Genomic DNA, 24,557 nt, shown 5'->3' with positions numbered 1-24,557 from the left:
CTGCAGAGCTCACAGAAAGCTTCTCTGTTCTAAACCTGAACCACGTATAACACCTCCTCCTGCCCCCCCCCCCCATACACACTCCCTCACCCTTTCTGTTTCCTTTTGCAAAACGGTTTTCCCTCCACATGTGCCGTTGCTCATTTGCCGCTCAAACACCCTCATCGACTCGCTCTTCCTCTTTCTGTCTTTAGGAACAGAAACAGCAGCAGCGATGGATCGAGTGAGGTCCACCTTCAACAGCCTGGTGAGTGTTTACCATCTACATTTTTATATTTCTACTTTATTGTGAGCTTAAACCTTAACTTTACACAAACCGGACACATTTCTGTCGTATTTATCCCTCTTATCTTCCCTCATCTTTATTGTTCTCTGCTCAGATTAAAAGCGAGCGCTACAGCAGGTTCACGCTGCAGCCGGCGGAGGACGGAGAGAGACACGTCGAGGTGAAGCTGTCCGACGGCGAAGCAGATGACACCACGGAGGTCACCACGGAGGTCACCACGGAGGTCGTGGGCCAGGACGGCGGCTCCCCGAGCTTCAGGCCGGCACCACCACGTCAGAGCCGGCGTCATATTTACTTCATGGCCCTGGCAACCCTGCTGGTATTTGTAACTGGTAGGTCACTGCAGTGATTCATTCCACTGTTATTCTTATGCACATCAGTATAAAGCATCTTTATCTTTTTGTTTTGTTCGACCAACAGTAGAAAAAGAAATTAAATAAACTGTCATAAGGCAAACAAATGAATATGTATATGAAATAACTGTCATACAACAGAATCTTCAGCTTCTTATGAAAGAGGATGTTGCTGCATGTGTTGCACAAAATGTAAAACTTTTTACATACATCTGTAAAACTTCTTCTCCCTTGACGTGAGGAAACAAGTGCTGTACTTAAAACATAAAATTGACATGAAGAAAAGATATAAAAGATAAATAAGGCAAAGAGCAAATTAAATGATGATAAATGATTTATAATGTAATAAAGTGGGATCGTTAAAATAGCTTTGCAGAGTTCAACTTTTTCTGTAATTTGAGCTGTAATGAGTTCAAACCAGCCGATGTGTTTATCAGGTCCCATTTTAAATCATTTTTTGTCTTTCAGGTTACCTGGCTGGTTACATCAGCCACCGTAAAGTGGAGCCACTGAACACGGAGCCGGGGACCACAGGAAGTCCAGTACCAGTGACCCCGCCCCATCTTGTACCGGTGACCCCGCCCCCTTTTGTACCAGCTCCAGATTTGCCGCTGCAGTGGAAGGACATCGCCGGACTCCTGAAGCAGAAACTCACCAGCCAGGCCTTCAACCAGAGTCTGAGGTAGAGAACACATGTGGAGCCGGAAACAAAGAAACCTCACAATGCAAACGGTCGACCATCAAACAAATCAATTTACATAAAAATGGAAATTATCCTAAGTTAGAATAAACAAAGACTTCTGTTCTTCTGAGGCTTGGCCATAAAAAAAACATCTTTATAAACTCACAAGATTCTGTTAAAATCTGCTTTGACACCAAACTGTCTGCAGCTCGGACGTCTTCCAGCTTCTGACCACAATCTGGTCATCAGAGTTGAATAGCATCATTGTTTCTCTAAAGCCTTGAAATCCGCTCGGTTCTTCACTTTCATTCCACCACCTCCTTTTTCATTTTGAAACACTTTCCAATATTTACTGGAAACAAAGCACGTTATGTCTACCAAGAACTCACCAGTCATCTGTTGCCCTTTTCTCCGAAGAGATTAAACTGTGCCCGAGACATTTCAGAAAACTGAAGTGAGTCAAAGTTGAGGAGGAAATAAGATTGTGTTCTTTCACAGAGACTTTGATCTGCCCAGACGATCGGCAGGAAGTGTGGAGGATGCAGCTCTGGCCATCCGCATCTTTGAGGAATTCAAGCAGCTGAAAATGGTCCCGTGGAGGGACGTCCACTACGTCCAGCTGCAGACGCCGAACAGGTTGGTACCACACCAATCTGATGCATGAGTTGAGTCTTGTTGGCCTGTTGGGGGCGCTGTATCTCAAGATCAAGAGGGAATTGAGCTAATTGAGTTTCTTGATTTCTGGAACTAAGTCATCTTTTCTTCTCACTTGACTGTCCCAGAGTCACTTGGGTTATTTTAAGAATTTTTTACACCCTTTTTATTTTTCAGTAGCTGTTTCCAGATTCCATGCTGTCAGTGCTGGCAGACACATATCATTATTAATATTAAAACCAAGTCAAAAGGACAAGTCCCAGTTCCTCTCCCTTGCTCCTCCCCCTACATATGAAGTGTCCCGTCCACACAGACAATGATGTACTAACGAGCTCTTATCTTCTTATCGACAGCACACGTCCAAACCGTGTCCTCTTTGGGTCGCATGTCTTTGAGCCTGCCGGGTATCTGGCCTACAGCAAGACAGGGACAGTTCAGGTGGGTCAATAAGACAAGTTTATAGTCAGAAGTTACAAAATGATTTGTGTTTTATTCTCCTTTTCTGTCTTTTTAAAACGTCATTAATGCGTTCGGTTTTGAACCTATAAAATATAAATCCTTAGCTGTAAGTTTGAATAAAAATACAATCGGATGCTGATGTAATGGTCTGTTTGACTCGTTTGTACAAAGGGTAAACTGGTTTATGGAAACTACGGTCGTCAGGAGGACCTGGAAGTTCTGCAGAAGAAGAGCATTGAGCTGGAAGGCAGCGTCCTGCTGCTCCGCAGAGGAAAGCTCACGTTTGCAGAACAGGTTTGTGATAATTCCAGGTTCTCGTGTGTCTCATATCATTCGCACTTCCACAAACTTGAGCTTGTTTTTTTAATGTTTCTCTTGTTTTTGATGATGTTCCATCAGGTGGATAATGCTGCAAGAAAAGGAGCCGCTGCTGTTTTAATCTACCCTGACTCTCAAGATTACAATTATCAAGGGGACACAGATCTATATGGACACGTACGTTTGTAAACACATATTGGATTCAAACCAGTAAAGTCTTATTTCTCAAACTACTTGTCACACAGTTGTGCTGTGTCTTGATTTTTGCTTTCACGTCCCCTTCAGGTCCATCTGGGTTCAGGCGACCCGTACACGCCGGGATTCCCCTCCTTCAACCACACCCAGTTCCCCCCCACTCAGTCGTCTGGCCTCCCCAAGATCCCAGCCCAGACCATCACTGCCAGCATGTCCACTAGGCTTCTACAGTAAGGACACACAGACTCCAAGAACTCATTTCACTGAGTCTTAAAAAGGTCCTGTATCAGTGTTCATCTGAAAATTGGGCTCAACTTTGCTCTTGACAAACATATTCATCTGTACTTTAGTAGTTTAGTATTTCTTGATATATTAATTAATATTTACAAAAACTGTTAAATTAAAACACCTGTTAAACCCTGTCTTGTGTATACATGATCTATTTTAAGTAGTTAAATGTTTCAGTCTTAGTTTTCCTTTTGCTTTTCAAACCTGACAAATTCCTCAAATACTGAAAATGAGCTGAACTGCACACGGAAACTGTAAACGTGGCTCCAGCTGTGGACTCTCTGGCACTTTTCACCGGTCTCTCACTCGCCTGTCTCTCTGTCCTCCTCTCTAGGAATATCGGCGGCCCTGAGGCGGATGCGAGCAGCGGCTTCAAAGGCGGCTTCCCCTCCGTGTCTTACAGACTGGGAGGCATCGAGAACGTCACCGTGGAAGTGAACAACGTGCTGGTCAACACCAAGGTCCTCAACGTGTTCGGAGTCATCAAAGGATTCATCGATCCTGGTAGAGTAGAACTTACACATGTTCAACTCTGATCATCTGCCGTAGGTATTAGTTTTATTATACGTGGGTTGTGTTGCTGTGGACAGATCGCTACGTGGTCCTGGGAGCTCAGAGAGACGCCTGGGGCAAAGGCTACGCCCGAGCCGCTGTGGGCACGTCTGTCCTGATGGAGCTGGCCAAGGCCGTGAAAGAGATGGTGCAAAACGGTAACAAATATAACTCTCTCCACAGTCATGTGTCATCTAAAAGAATATAAACGCCTTATGATATAAAAGAGGATCCATACACGTAAAAGAAGTTCAGAACTCCGAAAGACGAGGAGATTGATGAGATCTTGGTGATGAGGGCCGACGATTATCACCCTGCATGATATTAACATTATAATTCATTCTCTAGAAAGATTCAGGCCGAGGAGAAGCATCGTGTTTGCGAGCTGGAGCGCTGGAGAGTACGGGAATGTTGGTGCCACCGAGTGGTTGGAGGTAAGAACTACAAGTCTTTTAATGAAAATATGTACTGTTCAAATATCTTTTTCCACACATCTTTGTTGTGTTTTTCAGGGTTATATGTCCTCAATTGACAAAAGTGTCTTCACCTACATTAGCCTGGATGGAATAGTTTTGGGTAAGTTCACCACACACTGTTATGTGACAACCTTATTTATCAGTATTCAAAAAGTAAAGGTGGTAGTGAACAGCGTATTTTTCCTTTCCACAAGGTCGAGGCAGCTTCTCGGCCTCAGCTAGTCCGCTGCTCCACAGCCTCATCGAGAACACCATGAAAATGGTGAGGACACGTCACAGCTGGGTCATTCAGCTCCTTCATTACAAACAGGTGGAGTTTATACTGAGTGTAATGAGTCTCATTCACAGGTGAAGAGTCCAAACAGCCCTGGAACCGTGTACGACATGATGAGACAAAGCAAGTGGGAGGAAAATACGTAAGGAGGAAACCAGTTTTTGAATTTCTTTAACTTGATAAAAGCTACTTGCTTTGTTTTATTGGTTTTTAGTCTTAAGAAATTAAATTCTCTAAACAATGTAAATGAAATTCGGACGATAACTTCCCATCATCGTGTGAACAGACTCAAGCCGCTGTCAGTGGACGACCCCGCCTACACCTTCGTGGCTTTCTCTGGAATTCCTGCTGTGTCTTTCCACTTCATCTCTCCCAATGTGAGTTGTTCATTTGACTCTTTATACATTTAAAGAAATAAACGATTCAATAAAGACTTTAACAAAGGATCAGACTATCATAATATGGATTCATGTGTTTCTTTAGACATCGATCTGCTGTTCTCATCCCATTTTTGAGATAAAACACATATTCTCAGTTTAGTCGGTCGTGTGTGATTCTCCGCAGACATTATGTAACTATAACTAAATAAGTAAAATGCACATGATTTTCATATAGAGTCAGAAGAGCAGAGCATCCGTTTAATAATAAATGACCTGACAGCGTGTGTTTGCTGTTTTCTCACATCGAGTTGGTTCCTATAGTAACTTGTGTGTGTGTCTCTGTCTGTGTTTGTGTCAGAAGACCGAGTCCTACCCTTACTACGGCACCAACCTGGACAACATGGATCACCTCAACTACCAAACCAGTCAGCACGCCAGTGAGATGACGGCGGCGGCGGCCCAGTTCGCCGGCCTCATGGCCTTGAGACTGGTCCACGACCACCTGCTCAGTCTGGACGTGACCCGCTACACCGACGTGGTCGATACGGCTGTGATGAAGGTCTACAAACGCATCAACCAGCTCGTACAGGTCCGTGTGGGATTCATACGAAGCACGTGTTTATCTGACTCATAAGCTAAGTGATGTTGAGATGCATTTCTTGTCGTTGTAGTCCGGTCAGCTGAAGGGCGTGAGCACCACCTGGCTGAGCGGTGCACGAGGATCCTTGAAGAGGGCTGCACAGAGCATCGGAAGGACCATCGACAACAGTGACCTAGAAAACCAGAAGAGCTGCCGGACCATCAACGACAGGATCATGAGGGTCAGACGCCTCCGCTGTGTTTTCACCTGCATGTTAACGAGTTACAAGCTAATCAAAGATGATTCTTAAAAGCAAATGTGTCTTCTGATCTTCTTGTGTCATTCTAGGTTGAGCGGAACCTCCTCTCTCCGTACGTGTCGCCTACGGAGACCCCCTTCCGCCACCTGCTGCTGGGCCGCGGCCCCCACACGCTGGCGTCCATCGCCGAGGCCACGGACATGGAGCAGCTCCGCGTCCAGCTGGCCCTCGCCACCTGGAACCTGCAGGACTGTGCTCAGGCCATGGTGAACGACCTCTGGGACATCCACGACACGATCTGAAGAGGAGGGTGGGCAGATGCAAGTGTGGGTGCGTGTGTGTGTGTGTGTGGTTGAAATGAACTTTCAGGTAGAGCGGAGGAAGGAGCTCCAGTATCAGCACATCGAGCTCAGGCTGTCAATCAGAGGTCCTGCTCTTTAAATACATGCTTATATTCAATGAGGGAACAGATTATCTGTCCCATGAAGATCCAGGAGGAGACGGAAGTTTTTAAAAGTATCCCAAATACCTTTAGAAATCAATAGCTTCTGATAAACCTCCGCCCACAAATCACATCGCACTTGTACGAGCATTTTGCTGTGACCTGAAAACACTGAGAAACCTTATTTATACTTAAGTTTTATTTATCAGTGGCAGTGTCCACTATAAAGATATCGTTTGTCTTTTTATACGACGTTATCGGAAGCAGTGCCTTCCATAATTATGACGGTTATACTGTCGGATTCTACGGCAGCATCTGCTACACCAACGACTCCTCGGCTGTTGCTGACAAAGTGGAGCCCCGGGCAAAGTCTGGCTTTTCTTTTTTGGCCTTTGTTTCTTTTGTCCAAGAGAGTATGCACCATTTAATATAGTAGCTTTATAAAACTACTTTGCTCTGTCATAAAAACAACTTTAAAAAGAGAGAAATTAAGGCCAGAAAAGAAACTTATATCTCGATATAAGGATATATTTATTTATATTCCACCAGACGAAATACGCTTTTCTCTTGAAGCTCCTTTAACTGAACTTTTTTGCGAGAGAGCCGTTTATGTTGCACAGTCGACTTTAGAACACTTAATGATAGCGTGAAGTTATCGGGAGCAGTGCCTTCCATAATTTATTCCCATTATCGGAAGCAGGGTCTTCCATAATGACAAGCAGTGATGGTAGTTTTTGTCTACCAGTGTGTGTGTGTGTATGTGTGTGTTTGACAGTTTGACAGTACATGTGTATTTATCGGGAGCAGCGTCTCTCATATTTCACTTCAAGGGTGGAACAACTTGTCGGGGACAGTGTTTCCCAGAGTTTTATTTTTTACATATTTATTTGTTTTTATTTTGTGTGTGTGCACATGCTTCTGATTTCTTTATTTGCTTATGTGCTTTCATTTCTGATGCATACTTTGATCTTAACACAACAGAACCTGATGAGCCCCATTCTGACAGAATTCAAACTACAGAGGAAGCTGGAATTATTTACTGGTCTGTAATGTAACTGATTGAAATGACACCTATATGACAGTGAGGACAAGGCCACAAGCCTCCACATGGGGGCACTGAAGAGCTGAAGTGAGAGGAAAAGATACTTGGGTGTGAATTTAAGTGAAACATTAAACTTCTCTTAGCCATAACTCAATCCATTCTTTACACACTGACATTAAACACATATGGATGTCAGTCAACGTGACCTACACCTCAGGAGGAAATCTTTTTCTCCAATATCCCTTGTGAATAAATAATAATAAATCTGCCTGACTCGCTGGAACTGCTCAAAGTGAATTTGGCTTAATTCAAATGGCACCAGACATGAAATCAAACCAATCAAAGCTCAAGTTAAAGCCCAGCAGAGAAGAATACCAGTGTCTTGCTCCACTGATAGAAGGAGGAAGCATCACACCTCCGCCCTGTTAAAGAAATGAATGCACCTTGATGGGGCTTCAGACTTTTGTTGTGTTTTGCAATCAAGCAGCTCTGTACACATACAGTAGAATATTATAGCGTATAATATAATATATCATGGTACTTTAGCACAGTATAGTCTGCAACATACCTGCTCTGTCAGTCTAGTTCTCTCGCTTTGTGTTTGTGACTTTAAAATGACCAAAGTTAAACCATAACTGTCTCTGCATGTGTTTTTAAATCCATGCTTCCACTTAACCTGCATGTTGCTGTGTTTCAACCGACCTGAAACAAATTACAAACCTGATAAAACCTTCCTTTAAATGACGATTCGACCAACTCGTTCTGTTTCTACTGATACACACAGAGCGTGGCTGTTGTTCCTCTATTTAATACCTTCTTCCTATAAAGGTTGGACACTCAGTGTTTTCCCTAGAATGAAAAGAAATAAAACATATTCTATAACTGATATTAAAAACAATTCAAATGTTACGTATAAGCTTCAAAATGAAACCCTGCTAAAGTGGATGGAGCTTTTAGAAGAAAATAAGTATATAAACCCTGAATATGTTTAAAATCTGCTTTATTTAGTGACACTTACCCAACAACATCCCTTTGCTTCATTATTCAGATTATTTGAGCAGACTCTGCTGTTTTCTCACGTCAGTTCTGTTCAGCTTGTCACTGTTTTCCTTTGGGACTTTGGTTACAAGAATCAGAAAGAAAATGTTGAATTCAGAAACTGGATTTCACTGTGTCGCTCAAAGTTAAACTGTATCTGAACGATTTCAGTTCCTGAACTTGAATTATTTTTGCAATGATGTTCCTGTGATTCCCACGTTCTGCAGAGAATAGAAATAAATCCTCTTGCTTAGCATCATGTGTATGTGTCCAAATTCAGTGTTCTGCTCCCTGTGGCCTGCCTTTCAGATTAAATGCACAATTTTCACCCAGTGATGTATGTATAGGTAAAACTGATACACATATTACTACGTATGATTATACAAAATACAAAAATGTATATATTTCTCACAATCAGACATTTCTAATAATATATACATGCATATTACAATATATTTCTCGATATGATTCATAAAAAGATATAAAATATATACTGATATATATTTTAAACCTATGTATTTAACTCAATTTATATAACCACCACAAAATGTATCTGTACTTCAAAATAAAAGCGTCAGTGTGAGGTGTTTAAAGTCTTACCAGCATAAAATGACATTGTTATGAATCATTTTGCATATTTTAACAGATTGATTGGATTAAAAACGTTATAATAATTTCATGGTAAAATAATAATGATGATTTTGTGTTGCTTCGACTTTAAACGCCTTAAATCTGTGCTTTTATTCTGAAGTCAGCTCCTCCTGAAACAGGAAGTGGCTTTATTTTGGTAATTCCGGTGCACGGAGAGCGGGGGCGCTGTTTGTTATTCACGTACGGAGGTTACGCACCGTTACGCTCATTAATCTGCGGCAGCCTAACGATTTATTAACGGTAACAGACGAAGATAACGGATCCGGTGGAAGTCATCGTTTCCCCCGGTGAACAGCGCGACTCCACGCCGGGCTGCAGCCGCTGACACCCGGGTCGAGGAGCGAGGAGACACCGGAGGAAAGGACCGAGTCCTCCCGCTGCGGAGCCCGGCTGCAGAGGTCTGTATCCCGGGTTCGTTCTCTCTGCAGCCTCCAGTCGACAAATGTAAAATGTAAAAATACAAAATGAACAGATAATAACGTTTAAACTGTTTGAATAGTAAAAATCAGATTTAACATGAAGATAAGAAGCTTTACACTGAAGCAGCAGCTCCATCAATTCAAGTCTCTTCTCATTCATCACATCTCTGGTTCTCTCTGTTTCTCTCTGTCACGACTTCTTCCTTTTCTTTTTATCTCTCCCTCTGTTTTTGTCTTTATTCAAAATAATGCAAGATGTTAAAACGTGTTAAAAACCCCTGCAGATGCACAGGTGCACTAATATATATTTAGTATGTATCTCATTGATTTAGAAAAGATTACTATTTTAAAGAACAATTTTTGTTTGTGGGAATTTCATTTAAAAGTATTACAATTCATGTCCAAGATTCTAACATTGCCAGGAAAATAACTCCAAATATTCCCTTGTTTTTGCTCTCAAAAAACAGGATTTTAAGTGATATCTTCACTAATTCTTCACAAATGTGCTTTTATTTGTTCTTTTAAAGCATTTCTTATTACGTATACTTTGACCTGTTTTTGTCTTTATTCAAAATAATGCAAGATGTTAAAACGTGTGAAAACCCCTGCAGATGCACAGGTGCACTAATATATATTTAGTATGTATCTCATTGATTTAGAAAAGATTACTATTTTAAAGAACAATTTTTGTTTGTGGGAATTTCATTTAACAGTATTAAAATTCATGTCCAAGATTCTAACATTGCCAGGAAAATAACTCCAAATACTTCCTTGTTTTTGCTCTCAAAAAACAGGATTTAAAGTGATATCTTCACTAATTCTTCACAAATGGGCTTTTATTTGTTCTTTTAAAGCATTTCTTATTACGTATTCTTTGACCTGTTTTTGTCTTTATTCAAAATAATGCAAGATGTTAAAACGTGTGTTAAAACCCCTGCAGATGCACAGGTGCACTGATATTTAGTATGTATCTCATTGATTTAGAAATGTTTACTATTTTAAAGAACATTTTTTGTTTGTGGGAATTTAATTTAACAATATTAAAATTCATGTCCAAGATTATAACATTGCCAGGAAAATAACTCCAAATATTCCCTTGTTTTTCTCTCAAAAAACAGGATTTTAAGTGATATCTTCACTAATTCTTCACAAATGGGCTTTTATTTGTTCTTTTAAAGCATTTTTTCTTACGTAGACTTTGACCTTTTAGTTTGGTCCATAGCTGTCTCTCCTTAAAGCGTCTGCATCCTTTGGAGGACAACAGTCCACATGGACAACAGAGACCTCCCTCCTTCATGGGCTGAACCTAAATGAGACAGTCTGGTCTTCAGAGGATTTCTGGATTACACTCCTCTCCTTATTGCTGTCGCCAGTTAAGCCTGTCGCTGCCACTTTGGGAAACAGTTTGTCACTTAAGCACAATGAATCCTGGGAAAGGTCGGACCAGGAAGGATTCATCTGGTTCTCAGAGATGGAAGGAGGCATTTGTTGGCCTCATCGAGAGGAGCCTTAAGAAATGGGACAGTCTAGTCGCGTTGATGGGACACAATTGGTCTTTAAATGCAGAGTCAGAAGGATGCAGTCACTTATTTGAGATACAGCTCTGGTCCCAACCGATAACATGGAGGAGGCAAGGTTTATGAACTATATGGCAGCAGCCACCAGGGGGCAAATGAGACAGTTTGGCTTCACTTTTAGGAGCTGTCGTCCATCTTTATTTACAGCGTATAATAGACGCTCATTTCAAATACTTAAAATTCGATCTCAGCTCAAACATGAAAACAACAGAAAGAGAATAAAATCTATTTTTAAATTCAATATTCAGACTTGAACTTAATTGGATTCACCTTGAAAGACTTGAGAATTTCAGTCTGAGCCTCCTCACAGTGAAAACAGGGACATATGGACGCTGGGTTGCCAGGTCTGCTCCTGTCTGTCTCTGTCACTCTGTGTTGTTCTCTCAGTCCGTCTCGGCTGGGACTTATCCTGCTGCTCTCTTTATAGTAACCCATGAACTCCAGTTTTCCTTGTGGCTTTTTCCTTCTTCAAACAAGAGTAAATTTAGCTTCCTCAGCCTCCCTGTCATTTCCTGCCTCTCACATATGTTGTGTGTGTGTGTTTCTGGAATCAAATGCTGACTCTCTTTGTCGCCCTGTGTGTGTTTAGATGTGGGTTCCCTCGGTCCATGGCCGTGTCCAGGTGACCTCCGGTGACCTCAGTCTCTCCTGATGCAGCTTTAATCCCTGATCCTCCAGACGTCAGGGTGAGAAGCTCTACTGTTCAGTCCGTCTAATTCACTAAACAACAGATACCATCAACATAGACTTTATCTAAATGTGAATAACTCACAAATTAACCAGTATAGGTCAGTCCACCTCCTCCATGTTAGTGGATGAGAAATTGACCAATCTGTAAAGTCAAAGTAGATGTTAAATTTCAAATGTTCTGTGAACGTGGTTTCTTGTCCACTAAATTTGGTTTTAATTAGTTGTATAACGAGGTAATTGACAGCTAACTAGTGATTGGTCGATCGCTACTGGAGACTCCAAATTACCTCATCGCCACAAGATGGCAGCGTTTGTATCCAGGATATTTTGGCTTCATTTCTGGATAGTGGCAGGAAGTGGAGACGTGTCGTTCATCTTTATACACAGTCTATGATCATCACATCATCAGTTTGTAAACATAAAATAAATTTTAAGAGTTGTGTACGATAAGCGTTTTTCTGTACGATAAAAACCTTCATATCGGCCCGTATCAGCAAACGCTAACGCTGATTCCGATGAAAGTACACAGTAGATCCTGGCTTCATCACACAGAGGAATCATCAGTGTGTGTGTTAATTGAGTCTCAGGCTTCTGATGCAGAGAAGAGAAGTGAAGAAGCTCATCCTCCTCTTCTCACCTCCTCTCTTCTCTTGCCAGCGAGTGAACGTGAGCTAGATTCACTTTTTCTATTTTTGGAGCATCGGCCTGGATTCAACACGCAGAGATGAAACCTCAGATTTTGTGCTCATTTAGGCCACACGTGCACACACACATGCACACACACACACACACACACACACACACACACACACACACACACACACAGACCGACACAGCCGCTGCAGTTCATGCACCAGATAGCTTGACTTGGTGGAAGTTCAGTATTTCTCCCTTGTCCTTATTTCTATAGTATCTATGAGTATCTATACGACTAATTGACTCATTGTTCTTACTGATCCTGGTTTTCTCAATCATCTCTGCTTCGTTCCTCAATATAAATTATATAATGATATTATTTAATGCACCTACTCATTTAAAAGTGATCCTGACGTCAGGGAAAATCCGCCTCCAGATCTGATTTTACATTTTTTAATTCACCAAACCATCATCATCCCTCCTTCATAGATGTGAAGCTTGATGTCGAGCTCAACGACCATCTGCATCTATCAAATGCATGCTGGGAATTTATGATTTCTGGCTGAACCATCCATTCATTTCTTCATCCATCTGTCCACCCACTGTATCTCCATCTCCATGTTCTCCCTCCCTCCCTCCCTCCCTCCCTCCCTCCCTCCCTCCCTCCCTCCTCCGAGGTCTCCCCCTCTCTCCCTCTCATCCTCTTGTTAGAGCCGCTGAATTATTTAACGTCAGACGCTCGGCTGCTCGGCTGCAGAGCCGGAGGGAGATGGAGATGGAGAACGAGAGGAGAAGATGGAGAGAAGAGGGGATGCACGGAGGTGTCTGACGCTGCAGGTCGTGAGTCAGCAGGGAGGGAAAGGGGGAACGGAGGGAGGGAGGGAAGACGGGCTGTAGATGGTTTTAGGTGAAACGACCAGAGAGAGAGAGAGAGAGAGCGGCGTCAGACGCCTCCCGGGCGTGTTGGTGTGTGTGCATGCGCGTATTGATCGAGCAGAGAAGGTCACGGAGCCGAGAGGAGATTAGCTAAACCCGACTCAGTGGTGCTACAAGCTAACGCCTCCTCTGAATAGCAGCCAGACGGAAGAGAGGAGGAGGAGAGCCAGAAAAAAGAGAGAAAGAGAATCAGGAGCCGAGGACGAGAGGAGCGGTTACAGTATGGGGGAGAGCTACGTGTACCAGCGACTCCCCTTCGGCAGAGGAGAGGAGGAGGGGGAGGAGGAGGACGAAGAGGAGAGGAGGATCCAGGAACGTGTCGGGGGGCAAATGGTAAAGTGGTGGGTGGATGTGCACTGATGTTTCTTTTGTGTTGTCTCATTGTAATCTGCTTGTGTGTGTGTAGATGCTGAGGTTGTGTGTTTGTGTGCAGGAGGGTGTCTGGGGGCTTCATGGTTCTGGTGATATCATAGATGGGGTGTGTGATTACGTGTGTGTGTGATGGGCGGGGGGGCTGGGGGGGTGAACACACACAATTTTGGCCTTAGTGGACGTAAGAACTCTACTCAGTGACTGTATGGTTCATTATTTGGAATTTAAACGGTTTTATAGACGAAGGGATTGAGCAGTTCATCAAGAAAATGATGAATAGATTAATTGATATTGTGTTGCAGATAATAATCCATCAATCAGGCAGTTTTTATATTTAAAAACTTGAGAGCAAAGATGTTTTTCTAGTGATTTTAATATTGTCCTGATGATCTTTGCCTTAATGAAGCTGAGAGCAGCTCCTCCTTTTCTCCCTTCACATTACAGTCTGTCCATAAACATGACTTTCTACAGGCTGAACGCTAACACAGGTGTGTGTCTGTGTGTGTGTGTGTGTGTGTGTGTGTCTGTGTGTGTGTGTGTGTGTGTGTGCAGATGCAGAGCGACGAGGGCACCGAGTGGCTGCTGGAGCTGCTGACAGACGTGCAGCTGCAGCAGTACTTCCTGCGGATCCGCGATGAGCTCAACGTCACTCGACTTTCACACTTCGACTACGTGAAGAGCGAAGACCTGGAGAAGATCGGCATGGGGCGCCCAGGTGCGTTATCGTTATTTCACAGTTTAACCATAAAGCTTATTATAAAGAATACTATGAATACAAAAGAAAACACAAATATAACCAAAGATGTAGAACTTAAATTGATATAAAACAGATTAAACTACTATTTATCATAGACGCAGATACTGAGATGTCTGAAAGGCTCATATCGGCCAATTTTTATGATGTTATATGTAGTCATAAATTAAGTGTTGCAGTATTAAGTCACTAGACTATAAGTCTGCTGTGTAAGAAGCTAAAGTATGAATCTAATCTGTTGTCTGTGTTTGTGTTGGCTCAGGTCAAAGGAGGCTGTGGGAGGCGGTCAAGAGGAGAAGAGCTCTTTATAAACGAAAGTCCTGGATGAGCAAGGTGCACAAACAACACAAACAACACAAACAACACACAGATGTTTAGTTCTACAGTGGAACAGGCAGATTTTCAACCAGAACTGATTCTGAGATCTGAGGGAAAATATCCTCATAGTCACCAAAGTTTGAAATCCAAATGAGATATCTCCTCCTTTTCATATTTCTGCTATTAAATATAAGAGAAACACATTGGTGCTTTTTCAGCTACTGATGTTCTCCAGTCCAAATTCACATAAACATAATCTTGTATATACAGAGTAATGTGGCAGGGCATTAATGAAATCCTGTTGCTCCTTTTGCATCGTCAGGTATTTCCAGTGAAACGCTCTGACGCCGACCCCCAGCAGCCCGTCCCCCAGGGGGCGTCGTCCAGCCGGGCGCCCGCCGCCAGCGAGCCGACGGCGTCCCTCACCTGCCTGATCAGGGAGGCGGAGCTGCAGCTGTTCGAGCGGCTCGGAGACGGCACGTTCGGCGTGGTGCGGCGAGGAGAGTGGACCGGTCCCAACGGCAGAGTGGTGAGAGGAGGGAGGAGTCTGGGAAACACACATCTGCTTCAAACCTGAGGGATTCAACTGTTTGTTGCTGATGTTTGTGCGTCTCTCCCTCCTCGTCTCCAGTTGTCGGTGGCGGTGAAGTGTCTGAAAGCCGGCGTGTTGGACTCTGACGGGCTGGACGACTTCATCCGGGAGGTGAACGCCATGCACTCGCTGAGCCACCAGAACCTGATCCGGCTGTACGGCATCGTCCTCACACAGCCCATGAAGATGGTAAACAAACACACACACACACACAGGCTTCATTACTGTATCTACTGTCCCTTGACCCACACACGTGTACAGGCACAGTAGTCCAGGCAAAGTAGCGTTTTACGACCGACTAATTGTAAAATAATTCAGCATAGATCATTTCTATGAGGTGTCCAGAACAACATACTAAAAGTCCTAAGAAATCCTAGTTGAGGAAATATGTTTAATTCTCATCAATGTGCCAATAAGGCAACAATACACCCCAAAAAGACTATTTTTTTCCTTTACTCCAATCAAAATAAAACTTTACACAATGAAAGTAACCATGAAACGTAACATTTTTTGTATTACAAGTTTCTTTTGAAATGAATTTGACAAGCACATGAGCTCCACACTTATTGAATATGTCCTCATTTGCATAGGCAAACACCATTCATATGTATTACAAATACATACATAAATTCATTTTCAAAGAAACTTGTAATACAAAAAATGTTACGTTTCATGGCAACTTTCATTGTGTAAAGTTTTATTTTGATTGGAGTAAAGGAAAAAAATAGTCTTTTTGGGGTGTATTGTTGCCGGGCCTTATTGTCACACATTGATGAGAATTAAACATATTTCCTCAACTAGGATTTCTTAGGACTTTTAGTATGTTGTTCTGGACACCTCATAGAAATAATCTATGCTGAAAAAAATTCTTTTACAATTACTTCTATTTTTGGCTCCAAAATGGGCTACTTTGCCTGGACTATAGGTGTTGTTGCTGATCTGATCTTTGTGTACCTGTGGTGTGTGTCTGTGTGTAGGTGGCTGAGCTGGCTCCTCTGGGCTCCCTGTTGGATCGGCTCAGGAAGCGTCAGGGTCACATCCTCATCTTGTCCCTCTGTAACTACGCTGTTCAGGTCCGTGCACAGAGCTGAAGGGAAACCTCCTTCTTTCATTTCTTCATATCCTTGGTCCAGATGTTTGTGGAGCAGTTTGAGACAAAATTGCACTGTAAAAAATATACTTAAGCTTGTTTTCATTGTATGTTCGTGACAATAAATTATTAATTCAACCCACCTAATAGAACAATCACTGTCAAACTGTCTCTAACTCTGGATTTTAAGGTTTAAACTATTTCTGCTTGTTTGTTTGACAATCATTTTCTCTCTCTGTGTGTGTGTGTGTGTGTGTGTGTGTGTGTGTGTGTGTGTGTGTGTGTGTGTGTGTGTGTGTGTGTGTGTGTGTTGTGTGTCCGTGTGTAGGTGGCGTGTGGCATGGCCTACCTGGAGCAGAGGCGTTTCCTCCACAGAGACCTCGCCGCCCGCAACGTTCTTCTGTCCACCAACGACACGGTGAAGATCGGAGACTTCGGCCTGATGAGGGCGCTGCCGACACACACCGACCACTACATCATGGAGGAGGGTCACAAGGTCCCGTTCCCCTGGTGAGGACAGGATCCGCCTGGTTCTGGTTCTGGTTCAACACAATCTGTCTGTCTTTTTCTCTGCATGTCCACCTTTGTCCTTGGTTCTCCTCAGGTGCGCCCCGGAGTCTCTGAAGTCTCGTTCTTTCTCTCATGCGTCGGACACCTGGATGTTTGCCGTCACTCTGTGGGAGATGTTCACCCACGGACAGGAGCCGTGGATCGGCCTCAACGGGAGTCAGGTACAAGCAAAGACAACGTCAGCCTCTCTCGTCTCAGTTAATAATGGCTTTTCAGAGAGTTACAATTCCTTTGTGTGTGTGTGTCTGCAGATCCTGCACAAGGTGGACGTGGAGGCCGAGAGGTTAAGTAAACCAGAGGACTGTCCTCTGGACGTTTACAACGTGATGCTGCAGTGCTGGAGCCCCAAACCTGAGGACAGACCCACCTTCATCGCACTCAGAGACTTTCTGCTCGAGGTAGATTGATTGGCAGGTTCAGACCAAACTCACACAGATAAAGGCGCCTGCATCTTAAATCTCAGCAAATGTGTCCATAAGAAATATGAATCCGACTTTTGTTCCTTCAGATAAAGTAGATTTTATTGAGGACGGCACAAATGTTGAGTGTGGAAATTTAGTTTTGTCTTTAAAAAATGTTGAAAATTGTCTCCTTTTCCCCCTAAAGAAAGAGAATTTGCACATTTTATATGAATAGTTTTTATGGCCATTCTTTGCCTTTATTAGTGACGTGATGGTTGAAAAATGTCAGGAAAGGAAGATTCATTTACTTATAATCAAATCAAACACTCAGAGTGATGCACCAGGCAGATAAAGGACACTACAGGGAAAGAATCTAGAATAGTGTGTGCCAGTTGTGTGAGACACTTGTGTAAAGACTGCGTGTCCTCTGCAGACGATGCCCACGGACATGAGATCCCTGCAGGACTTTGAGGACGAAGACAAGCTCCAGATCCAGATGAACGACGTGATCACCATCATAGAGGGAAGGTCAGTGTGTGACTCTGTGTTGGATCAGCAGGATCGCTGCTTCTACACAAACTCACTGTTTCACAACACAACACACGGGTCCATTGTTGTTCCAGGATTCTTTGCATTGTGGAGAATTACTGTAATTACTGACTCGTTACCGACTCGTGACAGAAGTATTGTGGCTCCTGCTGAGGAGGCTCGAATTTAAAACCACAACTTAATAAGATAGAACTTCATTTCCTGAAGTCTCATCATGTGACAGTTTGTTGTCCTCAGGGAAACCCCCCCCATTACCTCCTGTGTTATCTGCATGTTAGAGGAATCACGGCAGTAGAAAGATGTTAAACTGGTATTTGTGTGTTTCCATGTGTGTGTATGTGTGTTTTCAGGGCGGAGCATTACTGGTGGCGAGGTCAGAACAGGCGGACGCTGCGTTTCGGGCAGTTCCCTCGCCACGTGGTGACGGCGGTGGCCGGGCTGTCGGCCCACGACATCAGCCGACCGCTCAAACACTCCTTCATCCACACGGGCCACGGAGACACGGACCCCCACAGGAGCTGGGGACACGCAGACCGCATAGACAGGTTCATAATGCACAGATATCAACATCACATGGAGTGTAGGTCAGTTAAAAAGACTGAGAGGTATCTCCAGTATTCACCAGGAAACTTTAAAGAGAGGACAGAACCTTATTGGTGGATTTGTTACAGAAATATAGTTTTTTGTCTACATAGAAACTACTAAATTGCTTAGAGAGAATGAGTCACCACTCGTGGCTGCAGGGGGCGCTGCTGCTCAGTAACAGTTTCAGTATTACTGAAGTGTTGCTTTAAATTGTCCTGTAAACCCTTCACATTCATCACAAACCAGTGATTAACCATGGGAATGATTTAAATCTACATTTCTAATGGTTAAAATGGCACCTTATCATTTAAATGGCTCATCATAAGCAACAAACTCTAATATCTCATCAGATCTTGTGGAGTTAAGCCTGAATTTTGAGTGTGTTTTGAATTGCTTGTGTTCAAACTCTCCACTGGGGGGCAGCAGTGCACCACCTGACGTTCTGATGCACAGTTCACACACGCATACACAACTTCCTGCTAAACAGACTTCTAATCCCAGAGCAACTATCCAACAAGATTCTGTTACAGGAGCAAAGTGTTGATGAACAAATCATAATGAATTAACTGCAACATGAATCCATTAAATCAGCTTCATAACTGTTCTTCTTTCTCCCAGTCTGTACCTGGGGAACCCCATGGACCCCCCCGACGTCCTGGGAATGGAGGCCGGCATCGCCCGACCGACCAAACTCCCAAACCGGGCCAAGAGTACGTTCATCCAAACACGAAAAACACACATAATCAGCACTAACAATGTTTATTTTAGATTTTAACAATAAAGAAAACGGATAATTTTCAGTAATTAAATTCTCTCTCTTCCAGAGCAACCCCCCCCTCGGCCTCCTCAGCCGGCTGTTCTGCTGAAGAGTACGTTTCACTCTTTGTGGCCGAATATCTGACCTTTAAAAACCTGCAGCTTTTAATATCTGACTCTGTGTGTTTTTGTGTGTCTGCGTGTGTGTGTGTCTGTGTGTGTGTGTGTGTGTGTGTGTGTGTGTGTGTGTGTGTCTGTGTGCAGAGCCGTTCTACGACTCGGTCATGGACGATTACGACGACGACGACGACCCCGGCTCCTCTTCGGGCCTGAAGCGGCTCGGGGCGTCTCTGGGTCTGAAGCTCCGCCCCTGGGAGGGGGGCGGGGCCCTGGTGCGCTCGGCCAGGAGCGAGGTGTCGCTCATCGACTTCAACGACGACAGCTTCAGCTCCACCACGCCGTCGCCGCTCGGCGAGACGCAGCCGCCGGACGAGGACACGCTGAAGGTAGACGAGAGGCTGATGTTTACACAGGAACTGAATATTTCAGGATTTAATTTCATAGCTACCTACTTACGCTATTTTTCATAGAAACATTTGATTGTTTTATTTATTTGATAATATCATTACTTGCATCACGACTAGGGTTGCAAAATTCCGTGAATATTCAAAGTTGGAAACTTTCCATGGGAATTAACAGGAATATACGTGAATTAACGTGAATTAACAGGAATTAACGGGAATAAATGGGAATAAACTGGAAATGTTGTGGGTAATTTATACTAACTGTATTTACCTTGTCATATACAGACATAAATATAAACATTTTGTTGTGTCATAGGCTGATTTGAGCCCTGAGGAAACTTTGGGCACTTGACTATATGCTTCTGCATCGTTGTGTCATTCTTAACATAGGTCTTTGCACAGTATTTGCAAATGTACACAGCCTTTCCTTCTACATTGGATGAGGTGAAATGTCTCCACACATGAGAGAGTGCACGTGGCATTGTTCTGTAGAATAAGATGAGAAAAAAGTTTGTAAAAAAACACTAATGCAATGCTAGAGATATAAATAGTTAGCCAAACAATTGGAATAATCTGTAAACATATTTTACAATTGATGGATAAATGAATGGAAATAGTCTAGATGAACAGATGAACAATCCTCAATCAGCATGCTAATATATTTTCCCAGTAATATCATGGAAACTTACCTGACTAGTCCTGCACTCTACAGCAGGCCTCAGTAGCCCTGCTGTAGAGTGAAGCATGCTGGGAGTTATCTGTGCATGTGATGGAAGAATGCACAGGGGAGGGTTGAAACTCAACGTTCCATACATCTTTAAAATAGAGTTTTGAATGATGTTTTTATTGCTCAGCGTTTAAATTTTGTATTTTTTTTTTTTTTCAAAATTCCCAAAATTCCTGAGTTTAACTTGAAACCCATTGAAAAGTTTCCGGAAAGTTTCCGGAAATTTACCGGAAACCTTCCGCCCCTTTGCAACCCTAATCATGATACAGAGTAGTTAAGAAATGACCTCACCTCAGCCTCTGCTACACTCATGCATGACTTATTGTTATCTAATCATCAAAGCCTTTAACTTTCAATATTGTGCTATTAAAGTACATTTTCTTTATTGTACCTAAATAACATTACATAAGTAAGATTTTCAGCTCAGGACTGTTTCCTGTTTCCAACCATATTATTACTTTTACTTAAGTTAATGATCTAAGTTATTCCTCCTGGATTTAAAACTTTAATTCAATGAGAGACTGATGTTTACACCTGAACTCAACAACCATTCTCAGGCCCATATTTCAGAAACTCTTTTCATGGCTAGCTACTTACGCCATTTTTCATAGAAAAATGTCATTGTTTTATTTATTTGATAATATCATTACTTGCATCATGATACAGATTATCTAAGAAATGACCTTACCTCAAACATGGCTACACTAATGCATGACTTATTGTGATCTAATCTAATCATCGAAGCCTTTTTTATGCATTTGGTATTTTAACTTTCAATATTGTGCTATTAAAGTACATTTTCTTTTTTTCTACCTCCATCACATTGCTTAAGTAAGATTTTCAACTCAGGACTCTTTCCTGTTTCCTACCAAATTATTACTTTTACTTAAGTTAATGATCTGAGTCCTGAATTTAAAACTTGAATTCAAATGTACTCGATTAAATAAATTAGAAATTAAGAGTCACACCAATGATCTGATTTGGACGAGTTATGGAACGTCGTGTTCTGAATCTCTTTGACCATTTATTAACGTAATGTTCAGAAGGATAATTTATCTCTGGTGGACCATAATATATTACATGTTCCCTGTTCATTCATTTCCTCCTTCAAGTCTTTTTACCTCCAACATCTTCTGTGCAGCAGTTTAAAGCTTCTCTCACTCTTTGATCAACTTTCTTTGTTTTAAACACAAGAAAATATGAAATGTTTGACACTGTTCAGCAGCGATAGGTTCACGGTTCTCTAACCTTTGACCCAGATGTGTCATAACTAATCCATTTCTTCTTGGATGCATTGGAGATTGATCGTGTGGAAGTTCAGACTTCACTGGTTCAGTGGTTTCCCAGTGATTCCACCTCATAGCTTCAGCCTCATCTCCATCTTCTCCACCCAGCTGTGGCTGAACGCTACTTGGACGCCACTTTCTCCGCCTCCTCAGATAACTTGTCACTGTCGCCCTCAGGACACTCCCTCCATCCTGGACTGGCCCCTCCCTCAGCCGGCGTACGACGCGGTGGCCACGGAGCTGGAGGACCAATCGGAGGACCAGGAGGTGAAGTCTATCAACAAGGGTCTGAGTGAGGAGGCCACGCCCACGCCCGGCGCCGCCCTGGTGGGCCGGAGCGAGTCGCAGTCAGCTGACCTCTTCCAGGAACTCCAGAGAGAGGTAGAGGAAGTAAAGATGGAGTTTCACAGACTCAGGTTTTAAACATTTGATTCTAAACTAAGCGTTTGTCTCTGATGATGCAGGTGATGGTGAAGCTGCAGGTTCCCATGGCAACAGGCCGCTCCCTCCCCTCCTCCCCTCTCCCGATGCCCCTGGCTCCGTTCGGCCCCCACCGACAGATCCTCCTCCCTCCTCCCTCCCCCGCCAGCTACGCCTCCTTCTTCGAGGACCGGCCGGTGCTTCCCCCCCGCAGCCCCGTCCCCCCCCTCCGTCCCTCCAAGCACCACCCCCCCGCCCGGCCCACCCAGCCGCAGGTCCGCTCCAGCTCCATATCCATGGGGGACGAGGAGGACACGCCGCCCCAGATCCCACCGAGAGACCACGCCTTCTCTCAGCCGGGCTCCCGCTCCTCCTCCCCCCTCCCACCGGCCCCGCCCCCCTCCGCCTCGCCCATGGCTCTCCCCCCGCCCCCCCACTTCGTCTCCCCACGCCGGACGGCAGGACTCCTGGGTCCCCTCCTGTCCTCAAGCTCCTCCTCCTCCTCCTCCTCTGCACCGTCTCAAGCCGCCTCCCATCCCTCACGCCCCGCCTCCTCTTACTCCTCCAGTCCTCTGCTGGATCCTCTCTCCTTCCGTGAGGGGCGTGGCCTGTCCTCGTTGATTGACAGCTCCCCGAGCTCTGCTCCCGCCCCCCTGCCGGAGAGACCAGCTTTCCTGGAAAGGTGCGTTTGTGATATAAAACACCGTTCCCAACACAACAACCCAACACAACCTATCACACAACAACACAATCTTTAGATGAAACAACAACTAGTCAACGAGTCTTTTGATGACCGACTTTTAATTTGAATATCAGTTCATCTGAGTCTAATCTTCATCTTAATCTTGATGAGGTTATTGTCTTTGCCAGTTAATAAATATATAAATATAGATTCTTCAATGTAAAAATAACAATTAAAATTAAAAGTCATCCGTCATCTCGTTTCTTATCTGTGACTTTTCTCTGATCAGATACGGAGCAGCCAACATGGTGGCGGTCAAACCCATGATGCAGCAGCAGCAGCAGCCGGGCGGAGCCAAACCCAATTCCTCTTATAACAACAACAACGGGCGGACCGCAGCTCCCAGCATGCAACAGGAGCAGAGCATCACACAGGTAGAGTGGAATCAGAGGAAATCACACATGTTAAATACAAACAGGAGGAATACACACAACAAACAGCCTGAGATGCAATAAGCAGAAAAATCTGATTTTAAAAAATTGTGTCTTGAGGGATATTTACTGAAGATTGAGATAAAGAAAACTTTAACTTAACAACTTCTGTCATCCCAGTGTGAATATAACTGTCGGGGGGGCAAGACTTCAAAGTCGACTCCCCCTCGTCGTTAAAAAGAAACCAATTTCTATTTAGACGAAGATTATTTGTAATAGGGTGACATTTATTTTAATTTCAGCAAATGATGATTTACATATATGTTTGAAATATGATACTCTGATGACATGGAGTCTGTCCGTGCAGAATACTGATGTGTCAATGATCAAAAGCAGATGTTGGCTGCACCCCCACAGGCTCATATCTCTCAAATCCCTCCTATTAGGAAATTATTTTACATTTGATCTTATCTGCAGTTATGAGTCCTGCTGTCATCAGCTCCCATGGAACATCCTGAGCCCCACATTATTGTTTGTTGGTTATTTATTTGTTTAAATAAAATCCAGTCGTCCCTTTGTAGATTCCTCAGTAAACACCCGGTGTGATTGACAGGTGCAGGCCGCGGTGCACGGGGTCACGCTGGAGGAGTGTCAGTCCGCTCTGCAGGGTCACAACTGGAGGATCCCTCAGGCCATCAGCCACTTGAAGGTAAAACCAACAAAACAACACTACCCTCTTGTGATCTGCTGTCAGCGACCCGATGTGGAAAATACACGTTAAAGTACGATACTAGTGGTTTTAACGTGGAATGCTCCTAACACCGTGTGACCTGTAGGTGGAGCAGTTGTTTCGCTTGGGGCTGCGGTCGAGAGCCGAGTGTGAAGAGCTGCTGCAGCTCCGCCAGTGGAACCTGGAGCAGGCCAGCACCGTCCTGCTGGAGACATTCGGACCCCATCTAAACAGGTAGAACTCAATAAAAACATATGATATAATAAACAACATTTTGAATTTTTCAATCTAAACCAAATACGATGTACCTCAGGGTTCAATTTAAAGACCTTTTTGGTTTGTTACTTTCTCAATGTCTGATTTCACTTGAAAACCGAATCAAAAGACAAAGCTAAGACCTTTAAAAAGTCTATGTTTCTATACCCTCTATTTTATAGTACAACTTTAAAAGTTTCCTTTTTGCACGGTCTTATATTTAGGGAGAAAAAAATAACTGAATTCTCCCTTTTCTCTCTCACTTGATGTTTTGTTAATAACTAGGGCTGGGCAAGTTAACTCGTTTTAATCGAGTTAACTCAAGTGA

The 24,557-nt window shown here is 43.5% G+C and overlaps 2 protein-coding genes across 2 annotated transcripts; both read left to right on the top strand.

Annotated features, from left to right (window-relative positions):
* The first annotated feature begins 200 nt into the window (after window positions 1–200).
* Window positions 201–6,058, top strand: tfr1b (transferrin receptor 1b). The gene is made up of 18 exons (XM_061094046.1): window positions 201–247; window positions 381–618; window positions 1,108–1,321; window positions 1,820–1,957; window positions 2,329–2,413; window positions 2,606–2,728; window positions 2,834–2,929; window positions 3,038–3,177; window positions 3,570–3,739; window positions 3,826–3,945; window positions 4,136–4,221; window positions 4,300–4,363; window positions 4,458–4,525; window positions 4,612–4,679; window positions 4,824–4,914; window positions 5,279–5,506; window positions 5,589–5,738; window positions 5,846–6,058. Exons 1-18 carry the CDS (start codon window positions 215–217, stop codon window positions 6,056–6,058), a joined length of 2,325 nt encoding a protein of 774 aa, XP_060950029.1. The 5' UTR covers window positions 201–214.
* Window positions 6,059–13,409: 7,351 nt separating this feature from the next.
* Window positions 13,410–24,212, top strand: tnk2a (tyrosine kinase, non-receptor, 2a). The gene is made up of 19 exons (XM_061094045.1): window positions 13,410–13,520; window positions 14,112–14,274; window positions 14,576–14,646; window positions 14,954–15,160; window positions 15,263–15,412; window positions 16,201–16,296; window positions 16,642–16,823; window positions 16,918–17,044; window positions 17,135–17,281; window positions 17,718–17,812; window positions 18,184–18,378; window positions 19,037–19,128; window positions 19,243–19,287; window positions 19,439–19,680; window positions 21,889–22,092; window positions 22,176–22,813; window positions 23,103–23,247; window positions 23,858–23,953; window positions 24,081–24,212. Exons 1-19 carry the CDS (start codon window positions 13,410–13,412, stop codon window positions 24,210–24,212), a joined length of 3,138 nt encoding a protein of 1,045 aa, XP_060950028.1.
* The last annotated feature ends 345 nt before the right edge of the window (window positions 24,213–24,557 follow it).

Source organism: Limanda limanda, chromosome 20 (genome assembly GCF_963576545.1).
Source record: "Limanda limanda chromosome 20, fLimLim1.1, whole genome shotgun sequence".
NCBI lineage: Eukaryota > Metazoa > Chordata > Actinopteri > Pleuronectiformes > Pleuronectidae > Limanda > Limanda limanda.
The sequence above is the reverse complement of the archived record's forward strand: the minus strand, read 5'-3'. Positions and strand labels throughout refer to the sequence as shown.